Source organism: Aptenodytes forsteri, unplaced genomic scaffold, assembly GCF_000699145.1.
Source record: "Aptenodytes forsteri isolate BGI_AS27 unplaced genomic scaffold, ASM69914v1 Scaffold212, whole genome shotgun sequence".
In the NCBI taxonomy this organism is placed as follows: domain Eukaryota; kingdom Metazoa; phylum Chordata; class Aves; order Sphenisciformes; family Spheniscidae; genus Aptenodytes; species Aptenodytes forsteri.
In genome coordinates this window covers 2,312,092-2,329,010 of record NW_008795487.1, presented here as the reverse complement: position 1 = coordinate 2,329,010, position 16,919 = coordinate 2,312,092, and the positions used below count along the sequence as shown (strand labels likewise).

The 16,919-nt window shown below is 36.7% G+C and overlaps 1 protein-coding gene across 2 annotated transcripts in view; it reads left to right on the top strand.

Moving 5' to 3' along the window:
* The window catches only part of PPP2R3B (protein phosphatase 2 regulatory subunit B''beta), a 35,438-nt gene that overhangs the window by 16,182 nt on the left and 2,337 nt on the right, over positions 1-16,919 (top strand). Inside the window, exons 4-12 of one of the 2 annotated variants that reach the window (XM_009281347.2) lie at positions 342-444; positions 1,094-1,168; positions 4,609-4,695; positions 5,098-5,254; positions 7,199-7,247; positions 8,538-8,627; positions 9,349-9,524; positions 12,942-13,060; positions 13,145-13,251. In XM_009281347.2, coding sequence (XP_009279622.1) covers positions 342-444; positions 1,094-1,168; positions 4,609-4,695; positions 5,098-5,254; positions 7,199-7,247; positions 8,538-8,627; positions 9,349-9,524; positions 12,942-13,060; positions 13,145-13,251 — 963 coding nt within the window. The remainder of the gene's footprint in view (positions 1-341; positions 445-1,093; positions 1,169-4,608; positions 4,696-5,097; positions 5,255-7,198; positions 7,248-8,537; positions 8,628-9,348; positions 9,525-12,941; positions 13,061-13,144; positions 13,252-16,919) is intronic. The other variant, XM_009281348.2, reaches the window with a different exon arrangement.

Below are 16,919 nucleotides of genomic sequence, written 5' to 3'. Positions count from 1 at the left end.
AGCCTGTCTGTTTATGGGAAAAGTGAAAACCATGGCCCTAACTTGTAGATGCCAGTTCTGGACAAAATGCTTTTTCTTCTTTCTAGTTCTCCTTCCAGTTCTAACTGAAAAATGTCCTTTCATCTAACCAATAACACGGTGTACCCACCTCCTTTAACATAAATGTATGAGACAGTACTGCTTTGATAAGTTCACTTGGAGTGTACTTTGACATTTGTAATTAGCTTTTTGAATTAAATGTTTGTGGTTGCAGTTTCATAGGCCTTGCTCTAGGACGCCCGTACAAGGTAGCATGAGCAATTATCTGTGTAGAGTATTAAATGGAAATATTTACATTTCAGAATACTTCAGACCTGCTATGATGATGCTGCAAAGTTTGTTCATCTTCTAATGAACCCTGGATGCAACTACTTGGTGCAAGAAGACTTCATTCCTTTTTTACAAGTAAATTGCAACTGAAACTAGTTCTGGAAACACAACAAAATGATGAGCTGGCAAAGCCCTGATTTTTTTTTTTTTTGAGCTAAACATACTTTTTCATGGTCTCCATTAAAGCTTATTGGTAATCTTTAGTGTAACTCACTTCGTATGGTCCACTGAGATGCTAGGGAGTGACTTATTTTACAGTTAATCGTTTTATAAAAGGTGAGGTCTTTTTTAAGAGCTACAGTAAGATGCATGGATTTAAAATTGCTTGCAGGAATAGCACATGTATCAGAATCCTTATGGTTTAGAAAAGCAGTTGAAGTTATTTAAGTCAAGGAGGCCTTTTTGCGGGCAGAGGAAAAGTGGCGTATGAATTCAAGACCTAATACAGTTTCTCTCAAAGAGCAGCAACCACCACCTTTACTAATGAATGAATAAAACCTAAATTGGCTTTTACTGAATCGTAGTCAGCCACAGAATTACAAGCTACTAAAAAGTTAGCAGTGTTATTTACATGAAGCATGTTCTAAATTAAGTTATCATTAATGATTGTGGTAGTTAACTTGAACTGTTTTGGTTAAGGAAGCAGATGTGCTATTCTGTGCTAATAGTTTTATATAGTCACTAATGAATACTGTTTGGGATATTGTTATTCCTTTTTTTGTAGGATGTGGTGAATAGTCATCCTGGCCTATCATTTTTAAAAGAAGCATCTGAATTTCATTCTCGGTACATTACCACAGTAAGCGATATTTTTTATTTGGAAAGCTATTTTTTGTTAACTAAGTAGGAAAATCAAAATGATTAAGATTAGTCAATATGTATGAGCATCTTGGTCCCTTGAGAAGAGTTGAGTATGCTGTCAGTCTTTGTTTCTACATAACTAGAAATCTTGTGAAGAAAGACTCGATTTCTTAAGCATCATAGTTTTTCTTAACATTTAGAAGAAATTGCTGGACTTAATACTAATAAGAGAAACACCGAATTGTAATAGTGTAGTATAAGTTAATGAACATTAAACGAAGAGCAGACCATTATCTTAAACACTTGATGGTGGCTATAGACTGTACTCATTAGAATCTTGACCTTACTCTGGGTTTAATTAAATGGAATTTTGGACAAAAGATCTATAGTAACGTGATTATGTTCAGTATTAAGTAAAATAATGGTAATATTGAAGCTGCTGCCACTTTCCTCTCTGGGTATTTTTCCTTCTAAGCAGGTTTCATACATGAAAAGTTCCGTTTCTCTCTTCCTAGGGTTATGTGACTGAAGTATTCTTTCTGTACCCAAGGGAAAAATCAATGACATCAAATTTTCTCGACTGTAGCCTAGACAGCCGATTCCACTGAAGTCTCAAAAGATTAAAATTCTTCAAAATGACATTCAGTTCACTTTCTTTGTGCATGTGAAAAATATCTTAATGAATATTCTCCAACAAAAAACATGCAGAGTTGATCATCTTTTATCCAGCCTATAGTTGGACCCAGACCAAAACTGTGGAAGCTTTTCTGAAAGCGTTTGGTTTTGGTTCCTCATGTCCTTCTTATTTGATAGGCTAGCAGTCTCTATATGTCCTGCTGCATTAGGTTTTGCTTTTTGTTAGAATGATTACATGAGCTCCCAGAACTTTCTTGTCAGATGCGACTGAAGGAAGTGTTCTGCCCGTGAGTAGTTTTCTTTCTTAATGGATTCTGGGTTGTATCAAAGCCTGCTCTGCTTAAAATTGTGAAAGCTTGCTGCCTGTCCTGAAGGACTGTAGGAGGGAAAATGTCCTGCCATTTCCAGTTGCTTTTCTGTGGAGGAACAGCTTATTTGAGTAGGCCTGAGTCTAGCAATATTGAATAAATTAGCACTGCCAGTACTTCACTAACCAAATGTAGTGTAGTCTTCAACAGAAATTGGTGTTTAATCAAAAATCCCAAAAGTAAACTAGTATTGCTATGAATATAGCAACAATATTTGGAATACTGTTCTGCAGATCAAGAAATGGCAGGAGGACTCTCTGCCCTTACTTGTCATATTTTAGCACGGAGTAACTGTTGCCCAATACAGTCTTCTAAAATTCTGTCCTACAAGGTATTACTAATAATTATAGATCGTTTTCTCTAAGATGAAATAAGGCATTTCATACCTGTATTCAATTAGGTTTACCTTGCTACATGAAGCTTTATCTAAAGGATTTTGTAAGCACTGCAGTTAAGATTGAACATCTGTTCATGCTGACTTCCAGTTACAGATTAAATGGTCCAGTCTTCTGCTGTGTTTGTTTGTATATGCATACGTATATATATGTGTATGCATACATACATTACATACATCTCTTTAGTGAAGCAAGTGTCTTGTAAGCGTGTTCAACTGTGGAAGCAATCAGTTCTGTCTGCTAGGCTGTAGTATAGGTTGGTTGGTCAGTCTAGTGGTAAGGTTAGGTACGTATGTCCAAGATAAAGCTGAAATATATTAAAAACGTTTGCCCTGACAAATGAGATACAACATTTAATCTGCAAGTATGTTATGTATATATCTGAACTATGAATTCTTGAAATTGTAATCTTTGTATTGCACCATTTCCTCTCCCTTCTGACAAACCACTGTGCAGCATACTGAAGAAGGCAATTCTCTGACAATTTGCTTATGCTCTGCTTCGGTTCACTTTAGAAAACAGTTTTTTAAGTCTGTTCCCAGTTGTCTTTAGCAAACATTCAATTTTGGTTTTATTTTTAGACCAGTTAAATGTATAACAGATGAGATAATGACATGCAGATGGATTAAGTTGCAAAGCTAAGGCAAAACCTTTTTAGAAAAAATTGCTTTGTAGTATAAGCCAAAAATGGGCCTTCCCTAAACTCACAATTAGAATTGAGCTAATTAAGTTTCAGAAGTAGGCTAGTCTATTCTCCTTTCTGGATTTATTGAACCAGCTGTTCTTCTTCAAAGTAAGAGCTGCAGAGCTTGCTGCATGCTACAGTTTAAGCTTTGTTTTAAAACTTTATGAATAAATTACTCTTTTATTTGTAATTTAGAAATGATTGGTTTGTTTAAACTATTGATTTACTGCAATTAGTCTGAAGTGATAAAAACTTAAGTAATAGTCTTTAGTTTGGAAGACATTTTATTTGGGGGAAAAGGTTTCCTGAAGAGATGGTTCTTTTAGCTAGTAACTACTGTGTTGCAAATGAAACGCTACACGCAATATTTGGTCTTGCTAATTAGCAGGTATAATCAATCTCCAATTAAGCAGTTATAGTTTGTAATATGTTTAGATTTTTTTGTCTGCTTTTGTTAGTGGTGAATGACTGACTTGAAATGTATATCTGGTTGACTTAAGTCAAAATAATTGAGGGGAATACTGAATTCAGTTAAGAAACAGAAAAAAAACGTATTTTAAAGTCTTATGTTTGTAAACTAAAACTAAGCAAATGATGCTGAATGGGTGAGTTTACCAAAATAATGTATGTGTAAAACTGATTTAAACAAAAGTGTTGGATACTCAGCTGAACGGATTTGTTTCTGGTTCCAATATCAGTCATGGCACAAGAACTAGTCATCTTTCTTGCATAGTGTTTTTTAATACTACTAACAGTTTGGTTTTTTCAAGTAACTTTAAATAGAATAAAATTAAATGGGGAAAAATGTATTCTCTCTGCACCAGCAGGAAGTATTTCTGTCAAATGTTGATTTGTTGTATTTGCGGACTTCAGAAGTAGTAACATGTCCCCCTGTACTCTGATTCTTAAACAGTCCCAATTCTATTTCTGTAACTTCATTTATGAAGTAAAATATTCTTATAGTAAATATAGGCCTTTAAATCTGAAGTAATAGCATATATTAATAGGTTTATTAGATGATATCCTGTAGATGTGGAAGACTGGGAGGCTGTGAAATTACCAATAGACATATTCTGGATACCATACAAGTATTTGGCAACTTTGCTGTGTGAGGTATGGGTGCTGCAGCATTGAAATAAGACTTATCAAGATGAGTTTAGATATAGATTTAGAAATGGTTTGGTAATATGACATATAAGAGAAGCATCAACCTGCTAAGTAACGAGAAGAATAGAAATAGGGGAAAGATGGAGTTCTGTAAGGCAGCTGAGCTAAGACTTATCTTTGATAAATGTTTGGGAGGGTATTTAGTTAGCACACCTAAGATCACCTTTCCATTTTCTGTTTTTTGCAGGTTATACAGAGAATATTTTATACAGTAAATAGGTCCTGGTCTGGGAAAATAACTTGTAACGAGCTCAGGAAAAGCAATTTTTTGCAGGTACATAATATCTAAAATTTTGCAAGACAGATGTTTCTACAAGTTTAAAAACTGCATTAACTAAATGCTTGAGGGAGTAACATAAGTAGCATTTCTTCCTTTTCCAAAAACTAGTGAAGGCTCAATTGCATTAATTCTCATACACTAGAATATGTTTAAATGTCATCTTTTATCTAGAGCTGTAGAAGTCTGGATGATCTCATCATTCTTCTATGGACACATTAGTTTTCTACTTTGTGTGTTCAGTCTTTGCTGTCATGCTGCATGGTGTGCACTCTCTCTGAAGATAAAAATTGTTCCACTGAAATAGCGTTAGATATTAACTTGGTTATGAGAACTCAGGTCATTCAACAAATGTCTTACAAATTCTTTAATATGTTCTATTTATCCTTCTGATAATAGAATGTGGCATTATTGGAAGAGGAAGCTGATATTAACCAGCTGACAGAGTACTTCTCATATGAACATTTTTATGTTATCTATTGCAAATTTTGGGAGCTGGATACAGACCATGACCTCTATATTGATCGGAAGGATTTAGCTCGACATAATGATCATGGTATGACAAATGACGCACCTTTTGTTTACGTGTATTAAATGACCTGTAAACTTTCACCCAAGGAAGTGGTTAACTGCCAAGGCCAGTGTTCATGAGTCTGTTGCTATAGCTGATCCTGCTGACTCAGTGAAATAAAGCAGGACAAGTAATCTGTGACGCTGCTTTGTGTCTAGCACTACCAAATTTGAAGAAAATTCTGAATTTGAATTCTGATCTTGGCAAAGAATTAGAGGAGGAAATAAGTTTTGTAAGTGTGTAGGCTTCATCTAAAAAGAAAAAAATCATTTAAGTCTTGGTATATTATAAATGGCTGCATTTGGCTGTTTTGGGTTGTTATCTTGGAAACAATCCATTTTACTGATATTATTCAAGTAGCATGGCTCTTATGGCAAGGTATGGAAAGAGTAGAAAAGAAAGGCAAACATACATTCAGGTACTTTGCTTATTTTAAAGTTTTGTTAACTCAGCTACAGTAGATTTTGTTTTAATACTATTTAGCAGCTTTACATTTTCTGCATTCACAATATACAATGACTGTGATTCTGTAGTCTTGCACACTTGTACCTATTTCAAATATTCTTGTATCTTGTTTGGAACTGTTGGGTGGTTTTGGATGCTTTGTGTCCATTGTCATCTTAAAAGTATTCCCTTCAGGACTGGAAAGCTTACTTAAGCACAAAGTAATTATGGAATATTATTCCACAAAAAAAAGAATAAACACAATTCTGATTGATTGCTTCTGAAAACTTGCCTTCTGAAGTCTGACTACACTTTAGGACACTGAGGAAGGAAAGCTTCTTTCATTTGAGTGGTTGCTCTGCTGCATTAGTACACTATAGAAAGGAAGCAGAACTGATACGATGCCACTTGCAATTTAGTTTCGCATCCTTTAAACCGTGGAATATTAGTTAAAGCTTAACAGCTGCTGCTTAATGAGAACTAGACTAAATAAGAGCATAAAATGGATATGATAACCCAACTTTAGTCTTAAACTATTTTTTGCATGTCAAAATTAGATAATCTGGTTTCATCAATCCCTTCCTTTTGTACTGTCACAGGTCTAAAATTAGACAAGATCAAACACTTATGTGTAGTAAGAAAATATTAAAGTATGTAGTCGTTGTTGAGAAGGTTGAACAACTTCAGTGTTTCAAAAGTAGATCAGCAGCAGCAGTAGCACGTACATCAGAAACAAACTGTCTGTCCTGCAGTTCTGGGGATAAATATTAAGTAGGGACTAGTGTCCTTACTAGAATAATACGGTGATAGCATCACCATAAGTACATAAAACAGATGAACTATTTAAATGGTTAACCACCTGCTTTCATTATCAATGTTTCTACAATGCTGAAAAAATGTTTCAGAGCTAGAATAATGAGAAGTAATTCTTCTGTGAGAATAGTATCGTGTGCCGCTTTGAGTACCGTCCACAAATTCTTCAGGATAAATTGAATATCCTTTACAGAGGTAGTGCTCAGTTAAGACATGTGTTGAAAATCCCTGAAATGGTTTCAAAATAGAAGCATGGATCAGAACCATGTCAGAAATAGACCCATGTCAGAATCAATTAGGTATGCTCATTATGTGTGAATGTGCCAACTCTGTTTTGGCTCTTTGCCAAAACCAAGGTCATATAAAATGTAATGGCACTTGAAAACATGATTTACTTGTCAAAGAACTGGTAAATGCTGTCTTATTAATCAACCAATTTTATTACTTTTATTCCTGTATCGAGTCTGAATTCAAAGCTGGTTGGTTCTAGCTTTGCTTTGGAGACACTGTTAAGTGATCCTCTCCAAGAGGACTCAAGGGATTACTGAGCACTACACTTGATCTTTCTCACCGATGTGTATATATGAGGGTTCCAGTAAACTCTTCAACTAGACAATAGAAAGCAAAAATAACTTGTATATACTTGACACTATTTTAAACCTTTTTTCACAGCAATTTCAAATAGGATGATAGAGCGGATCTTCTCAGGAGCAGTAACAAGGTACTTATTTTGTATGCTGATCTAAATCCAGTTTAATATCTGCTTGTTAAATTGTGTGATATTCCCAGAAAAAATGCCTTCCCCTTGAAATGGAGCAGTGAATTTCAAGATTTAGTATTGTAGTTTAAAATCTAGTAGTACTAGAGTGCTCTTGGAACCTTTGGCTCAGTCCAAGTTCTTTCTTCTCCTTTCTTTACCTATATGAACACTTGCCATTGGATATTGTATGGTTTAGCAGGGATGGGAATGAGGAAGGGAAAAAATGTTGGCATTGTTGTTTTTCCATCCCTCAAACCTATAAAATTTTCAAAAGGAATTGGGCTTTTCAGTACTACTTGTAAAATCAATGCTTATTGCATCAACAACTTTACAAAAATGCCTCCAGTTGAGTTAATTCACGTTTTTGACAGTCATTCTTCATTTTTCCCACTGGGATTGACTTCCTCTTGTGTATTTATGGCATTTTACTCATTTTTGAAACACTTTGCTAGCATAATATCTGCAGCTAGAAAGTGACTGATAAACAGAAATAAAAAAAGCTGAAATGAGTGAAATGACACTTGGCAGGCATGTCTAAAGCCTACTCCTTTATGAGAGTTTTTTGGGCAAGACAAAACATATACTATATTTTTCTAGATATCTTGAGGATAAAACAGCAAAAAATGGATTTTAGGGATTAAATGTAATGTGTAGGACCTGCCTACCTGACTTTTTACTAGACAGATTGACCATGTGTCTTCAGAACGTATTTGGATACTGTGTTCTCTGGTATGAGAGTAGAAACAAACAATTACATTCTTGCCACAAACACTTACTTTCTGAATGTTTCTATTTCACTTTTGTCTTCGTATTTCCATTCCAACACTTTCAGCTAGTGGAGTTCTGTACAGTTTTAAGTTCTCATCACTTCTACCTGAATAGAAATTCTAAAAAGCAGGTGTATTTGTATATAATATTTTTTAAAATGAATTGAGATACCTCTTCTGTTAACAATTAAGCAGTGGTATTGCTGCCCAGGAAGGAGAGCTGTAAGTCCTTCTGGACAGAGCGCTGCCTTCCTCTTCCAGCTGCTCCTTTCCTCTTTACCCATTGCAGTAGAGACAGAACAAAGCACACAAGCTCCTTATCCTGAATGATCAAAGTAGTCTGTGACAAGTCACCTTACAAACACTGCATCGTTTAGGAGTAAACAAACAGTTAGTAGCACCAAGGAAAATAATCCTTAATTTTGGTTGGTAAAAGCTAGGTGTTTTAAAATAAATTTTCTCTTTTTCCTCATTGGCCTTCAAGAGGTAGAAAAGCACAAAAAGATGGGAAAATTAGCTATGCTGATTTTGTCTGGTTTTTGATATCTGAAGAGGACAAGAAGACACCAACTAGGTAAGAATGAATTTATGTTTTAACAGAAATAAAGACTGACTTTACTGGTTTTCCAGTCCTTAAATGGGGACCACTGATGCTCAGCTGGAACTCTGATGGAAGAAGCTAAACTATAAAAACATGAGTGGAAAGCTGGCCCAGTTCGTTGCATCATTCATATTTCTCAGTGTCTCCTATTGTTGCTGCTGTAAAAGTCTACTTTAATGACTTTTAAGAGGCTAATTGTTATTGTTCCATATGCTCTGTGTGGCCTACTTACAGACAGGGCCGTAGATAAAGGAAATTGCAGTTGTTTCATGATGCCAGTGTCTGGGAAACTATACAGGTAGCATTAGCAATAGGATATTGATAAGAAACCTGTTGTGTGACATGTCACTGGCTTGTTCAATATGAAAAAAGAACTTGGGTTTTGATACACAATTCAATTTTTCATTGGTCCCTTGAGTTTTTATGTAAAGGCACGTGTTTGTCATCTCCTCCCTCACCCACCCACAATTAACAAGTGTGTTTTCAAATGCAGTAATGTATGGCATAGCAAATACCAGAAACTCTTACCACAGCAGGTGTTGTTTAATTACTTCCTGTGGCATTATGGAATGTAGTCTGAAGTCTAGTTTTGCATCTGTAAGGAGCGTAGCCTTTAAAACACTCAATATACCTTCTTAAAATTCTGTAATAAGTTTGTGTAAACAGTTCTTTGCTGTTAATTACTGGATTTCAGCATTGAATACTGGTTTCGCTGCATGGATCTTGATGGGGATGGTGCTTTGTCTATGTATGAATTGGAGTATTTTTATGAAGAGCAGTGCCAGAAATTAGATAACATGGCCATAGAACCTTTGCCATTTGAAGACTGTTTGTGCCAGATGCTGGATCTCGTGAAGCCACAGTATGAAGGTAATAAAATCCTTTTCCGTCTGTAACTTCTGTTTCTCTGGATTAGGAGTTAGTGCACCCTTAAGAGCACTCAGTTGGTCATACAAAGAATGTGCCTTTAGGTTGTCTTTTCTCTAAAGTCTGTTAGAGCTTATTAATTGAATGGTCTTCCAATAGCAGGCAGGCATTCATTTTCATACTAAAATTTCATATGCTGCTTTACAACTGCTTGTAGGCTTTTATTTTGGGCTTGTAGCCATGTTTAGTCTTAAATGAAATATTGTCACTATCTGGCTGAGGTGATGCGCTCAAGAAAAGCTCTTGACTGTTCTGTTCGCTTGCCTCTTACCTGTTCCAGCACTCACTTAATTGAGATTTCTTCAGAGGGAACAGTTTCTAAACAGTGTTTGTCTCTGTAGATTAGTAATGACTTATTTTAGGTTAGAAGCCTAAGATGCCCTTAGGAAATTCAGGTCAATGTCAAAGGGCTTAAAAATAGCTGAATACTAAATTTTTCTTAATTTTTGGCTATTTTCTGCATTCATTTGAACCTTTGTAGACATGCATTCTACCCCCCTGCATTTGACATATATGATCTTTAGCTGATGAAACTTGAGTTTACATTTTACACCTGAAAAAAACTTACGACGTGAGCATGATGCTCACTTCATATTTGCCCTTCTGTGCTGCTCAATACTAAAAATATCTTTGCATGCCTTAGTAAACATATTACTGTGGTGTTGAAGAGTAGTATCTTGCATGTTCGTGGCCTCTACCTCTATGCTGTTTCTGATATTTGTCTCAAGTTGGTAAAACTGTTGTAGTCATGACGGATTAGTCTTCAGGGATTTGTTGAACTCAACACAGCTGAGGTCAGCCTGTATCTAAACTTCATGTCTCAACACTTGACCACAGTTAGCACTAATAACCCTTATTACGGCTATGCTTTTTAAGGTGAATTTCAGTGTGTAAAAGGACTTGGCATACAGTCTGGTTGCTATTACTGCACAGACTCTGCATTGCAGTAAGTTTAGAACTTGCCTATTTGCTCTTGAAGTGTTTGATAGGAGTAGCAACCTCTATGGCATATACTAATGTTTGCTATCTTTCATGGTAAAAGAAAATCGTTGACCATCTTATTTAATGCTTTTGTTTAGCAAATGTAATGTTGTGCTAGTGTTTCACGTTTAGACACTTCTAGATGAAGCACTGAGTTTTTCCTACTTGAATTTCAAGTATCACTTTAGTTGAGTGTGTCAGAAGGTGGTTCTGTTCACTGTCTATAAAATTATGTTTAGAGAATCAATTAATAATAGTCTTGCTTATTGCCCACCTTCTTTCTAGTGTGAAGAATATTTAAATTACAAGAAACTTAATTTTATTTTTAAAAGGCAGTTGTCTTTTATTGAGACATTTTTGCTTGCTCAGTGAATTGAAATAGCTCAAAACTAGAACTTAAAGCTTCATATTCTTATTTAAACCAAGCTAATATAGATTTGCTAGGTGAAAACACATTTCTAAAGGCAGATGAACAAAAGTGTAAATGAAAAAGGACTGTTAAGTATGTTTCAGCTGGAAGCTCAATCCTAGATATCAGCAGAATGAAGTGTTAAACCAACATTGTATAATGCGTGAGGGGTGGGGAGCGTTTAAGATGAGGTGAAGTAAGCTCCGAGGAAAGCATTTGTTATAGGGTTGCCTACGATATCCTCCCGAACTTAGGGGTTCCCTTCCAGTCTGGTACATTATGCTTCTGAAAGGCAGACATGTGCAATAATGTTTCTGTTCTGCATTTCAAATGAAACAAGATTGGTGTATCTGTTCTGTATCATGAAGATGATAAAAGCAGACTGTGAAACACAACCAAGATGAGTGTTATTTAGGGCAATGAAAATGAAAGCCAATTGTGAAGGGTTGATGGTTTTCTATAAAAACTGGGTGGCATTTAAAAGGCGGATTAAGAAAAAAATTCTTCAGTCGCTCTCCTATACAAAAACTAGCAGCATAAAAATTACATTTCACTTGGTAGATTTGAAACAAAAGAAGGCACTTTCATACATTTATGGCTAAACTGTGATACAGTTTGCTACAGGATGCTCTGTGTACCAAAAAGCAAATTCTTTAATTTGTAGAGACCTGAATTTAGTTGTCTCAATTGCATTCTTTTTTTGTTGGTCTTTGAGAGACAACGTAGGCATCTACATGAGTGTTAGGTGTCGAAGGTCCCACTGCAATAAATGGAAACTGGAAAGCAAATCAACGAACCAAATATAGGTGTCGAACTTAAATTGGGAGCTTATATAACTAGGACTCAAATCAGTTGCTCGGTTGTGGAGAGTCGCTGCCACTTGAGATGGCCCAATACATCTGACATCTGTGTGGGTCTGACAGATACGACACAGGTGCCATGAGGGATTTGTGTCGTTCTGGAGCATCAGCTCTAAGCCAGGCAGAATACATTAAGGCACTTCAGATGGCGACAGACACAAGTGTGGCAACCATTTCCAAATGGGGTTCAGATTTTGCTTCCCTCTGATGTCCTTGAGTTATACTTTGTTAGAGGCCGGGACAGTACGCTGAGGAAATACTGTTCTAAGTCTGGCTTTTACTGAACTGTTCTATAACATCTGCAGTTAGCGCCTCTTTGATTGACAACAGAAGGCTGGCCATATTTAAGGTGAATAAAGGGGAGTTTTAAGGATAGCCATCTGTCTTTCCTTGTATGTCTGGTATTTGTCAGTCTTTCTGCAGAAGCTTAATATTCAACTTTGAAATAAGGTAACATTTCTGAGCAACCTGACAAATACTTCTAACAGTTAAGGGATCAGTTGATTTGAGTCTTTAAAGTATCACTTGATAGAAAACAAACAAACAAAATGCCTCTGAGCCTTTAGCTTTCCTCTCAAGCAGTAAATATTTATCAGGCTGGACAAGTGTGGCAAACTAGTCTCTATGAAAAATTAATTTGCACGAAGCACAGTCACACACTGTCATCTCTGTCATACGTTTGTCTTTTCAAGTCAGGGAAGAGAAAGGGCCACTGCCAGAGGAGATTCCTACCTGCCAGCCAAGCGCTTCTTGGGAAGGAATGGCTAGCTCACTCGAGACTTCTCTCTCTTGAGGAAGCTTAGACAATTAGCTTTAAACGATTTTTTTAATAGCTAAGGGAGGTAGGTGGCATCTCACTCCAACATAATGAAGAACAGTAGGATGACAGCTAAAGCAAGTAACAAATCGAAACATTTAAAAGTTTTGTCCACTTTGAAGGACACTTCTCTAGGTGTGTATTTCATCTGTCCGCTTCTCTCCCATTGCGTTGAGCATCAGTGGCGAATGTTCTTGAGCATAATGATGACTTAACTTTTGAATAACATTCCTCCTTTTTGGAGAAAGGATCATTTCAGATCTAAATGATACTTTATCTCGTAATCTTTACAGGAAAAATTACTCTGCATGACTTAAAGCGATGTAAGCTGACAAATGTGTTTTTTGATACTTTCTTCAACATTGAAAAATACCTTGACCATGAACAGAAGGATCAATTTTCTATGTTGCGGGTGAGTAGGAAGCTTTAAAAGTCTTTTTAGCTATATGCTCAACAATTAATACGTTTTTGTATAACTTGCAATGTGATTGTTTAGGATGGTGAAGGTGAAAGCCAAGAGGTCTCTGACTGGGAGAAGTATGCTGCTGAAGAGTATGATATCTTGGTGGCAGAAGAGGCAGCAAGCGACCAGTGGAATGACGGGTAAGAAAAGTAGCGGGAGAGTTGGTACGAATCTTCCCTACTAATGTAGAGCCTCACCATCGCTATCATCCTTAGTGCTGTTTTCGTAGAATGTTGCTGTTTGTCGTGTTCAGCCGTGTGCTCGGTGAGGGAGGAAGAACCTTGCTGGTATCTTGAATGAAATATTCCTTGACAGTTTGTGATCGCATTGGCTTTGTCAAAGAAAAGGTCCTACTCCAAATTTTGGGAGGAAAGAAGATTTGAAAAAGCTGCAACTCTAAACAAAATACAACATTAATTTTTGTAGCTTGTTGTTAAATGAATGAAGAGCTTCATTAAGAGCTTTTGGGGGGGAAAAATTCTCACTTCTGAACTCAAAATTATTTTCTCACAGTTCTGTAAGAGTAAATGAGGTAAGAAATCTTGCTGTTTCAAAATCACTCTTTTACTTTTGCTATGTAGCTTCCAGAACCTCTTGGAATCCAAAGTCCTGAATTTGCCATTCATTGTTTTTCTTATTTAAAAAGATAAGGAAAACAAGTACAAATTTAACTTGTTTTAGGCCTTAAGTTGATGGATCTGTTTAGAGAAAACACATTTTCCTGCATTTCCTATGTCAAAGCTGCTCTCTACAGCTTCCTGAGGAGGGGAAGTGGCAAGGGAGGTGCTGATCTCTTCTCCCCGGTGTCCAGTGACAGGACGTGTGGGAACGGCTCAAAGCTGCACGGGAGGTTCACAGACTGGACATGAGGAGGCATTTCTTTACAAAGAGGGTGGTCAGACACTGGAACAGGCTGCCTAGAGAGGTGGTCGATGCCCCGAGCCTGTCAGTGTTTCAGAGGCATTTGGACAATACCCTTAACAACTGGCTTTAACTTTTGGTCAGCCCTGAATTGGTCAGGCAGTTGGACTAGATGTAGGTCCCTTCCAACTGAAATGGTCTAGTCTATTCTAATATTCTCTGAGCTAGGAGCATCTCTGATTATTGTTTAGACTAAATTATTTTATTGTATTTCCCACTCGGCTGCCGAGAGAGGTGGTCGATGCCCCGAGCCTGTCAGTGTTTCAGAGGCATTTGGACAATACCCTTAACAACTGGCTTTAACTTTTGGTCAGCCCTGAATTGGTCAGGCAGTTGGACTAGATGTAGGTCCCTTCCAACTGAAATGGTCTAGTCTATTCTAATATTCTCTGAGCTAGGAGCATCTCTGATTATTGTTTAGACTAAATTATTTTATTGTATTTCCCACTCCCCCCCAAGATGTCTGCTCTTGGTGAAGATAAAAGCTGCAAAACTCACAGCCAGTATTCTTGAGGTCAGATCACTTCTGTTCTTTTCCACAGAAAATGTATTCAAGGTGTACCTGAAACCATGGTTCTATGGCTTTACACAGAAAGTGGACAAAATAGAAACTAAAATACAAAATGTTTCTCAAGTTAAACTTTCAGATTCTATTTAAAAAATTATCTTAAATTTTCACTCTTCAGTAAACTTCTAATGGGTCTTGGACACGTAGTTTTTCAGGTACTTCCATGAAGTTTGTTCTCTCCATGGTATAGGCACGGTCTTTTTATGTCTACACAATTACAGCTTAAGCAATACAGAGAATATTGTGGAGCTTTACAGTATGTAAAGCAGAATCCTAGTAACCCTAAAACTTGAAAAAAATGCAACTTCACTGCGTAAATACACTCCTTGAGGAAAACCAGCGTGTTACTGTAAGAATAATGTAGTGGAGTACACTGGGATATGGAGGAGAGAAGATGTATGATGCTAAAACATCCAGCTTCTCATTTCTTTTGAGCCTGGTGTTTGTAAATTCAAGCGACTCTGGTTGTAGGTTGCCTCTGCTTCTGACATTAGCATATTTGTCACAGCTCTTGAAAAAAAAGCTGACAATTAAAGAAAAATATTGCATCCTATGGAAGCACAGCCCAAAAAATCATGCGTTTTATTTAATTACTTTCTGTATCCCTAGTTGGGTTGTTTGCATAGGCCGTAGCTTACCTGTTGGCCCTCCACGCAGATGGATAAAAGCTTTTACCCAAGTGTTCCTGAAGTTCTGGTGCTTCGTTTCCTTGGAGTATAGATTATAATGCTCACTGTCTCCATTAACTACCACTTCATAATTTGTCAAAGTGTTTCAAGTATCACATACACAACCATATGGATTGACTAAATGGAAACAGACAAGTAGTATGCTTCATCTTACTGATTTCTGCCTACCCTTGTATCAGAAGCTTGTGAAGACTGTTGCATTTAAACTGCTGAATTGAGATGCTTTTTTTTTTTAATAAAGAGCAAAGTTAGGATGCCTTCCAAATTGTTTCTCAAATAAGCAACAGAATCTAAGTTGTGAGCAAATAAATGAAAATCTGAAGAGAAGTATTCTGATCTGGCTCAGGGAGGCATTGTCAAATCTGAGTTAAAGTTTGAATGCTTTCTGAAAGTGGAGGTCAGCAAAAGTGTCTTCAAAACTTGATACCAAAGTAGGACTGTCTGAACCTTTTTTTTTCTACAATTGTCCTGAAAAATGAAGCTTATTTTCTATTGCTGAAACTGAGAGAAACACAAGACTACTAAAAGTTTCCTGGCTGCTGTTAGGAGAGTCTAATGAACAAAAACATTAACAAAAATTTATTATGAGCATTTTAAGTAACAGTGTTGTACAAAAACCTTCCTTAAAATCACTTACTGTACTTAAAGGGCTGTAATGCCTGCCCGAACTGAAGTGACTGTTTGACAATCCAGTATGATTTTTTTTTTTTATTTGATTACCTCCATGGTAAATATTTTCCTGACATTCTTATTAAAGCAGTTGATCTGGTTTGACAATCCAGTATGATTTTTTTTTTATTTGATTACCTCCATGGTAAATATTTTCCTGACATTCTTATTAAAGCAGTTGATCTGAAATCAGCTGGGAGCGGTATACAGAAATCTAGAAATAGGCCGATTTCTTTATATCTACATAAGCTTTAGAAGTGCGAGGAGGGGGAAAAAAAGGGCTCTTTAGAGGTGTTGTCGCTGTATGGTTATATTGTCATAAAAACCTGTGTGCTGGAAAGTAGCAATAGACTTTCTAATACTGTGAGAAGTAACTCAAGTAATTTTAGTGCCCAGGTGTGTAAAACTGGGAGGGCGTTTCTAAATTTCCTTTACTTCACTATCTTGGAAAGGAGTAAAAGTGATATTCCATGAGGCCACCAGAGCTTTGGAAGAGAGGGGGATTTTCATGTGGTTCAGTAACGTTTGAATAACAATCTTCTGAGGACAGGATGGATGGAACCTACAAACAGTATCTGCGATATCCTCATGCTGCCATTTTTTAATGACTGGAAAAGCTGCTGTTGCCTCTCCGTATCACTATGCAATAAACACATCCAGAAGGTGCATTCAAGATGTTTCTGTTTAAAAAGGGGGGGGGGGATGGGGGGGGGGGGGGGGGAATCCTTCTCAAAAAGGTGGAATTAATGGTGTAGAAGACTATAAATTATAGGTTTGTAAGCCAAAACTGCTGTTATGGTAGACTACGCATCTTTCTTCCAAATCCTTGTTTTCAAATGTGTAACTCGGTAAAGTAACTCTTAGGATGATTTTTGTTTCCTGATCGAATCAGTGGTGAACTTGTGGGAGAAACCCAAGGTATTCCGTTCACTGCCTAAGCACCGATTGATGCTCACCTAAT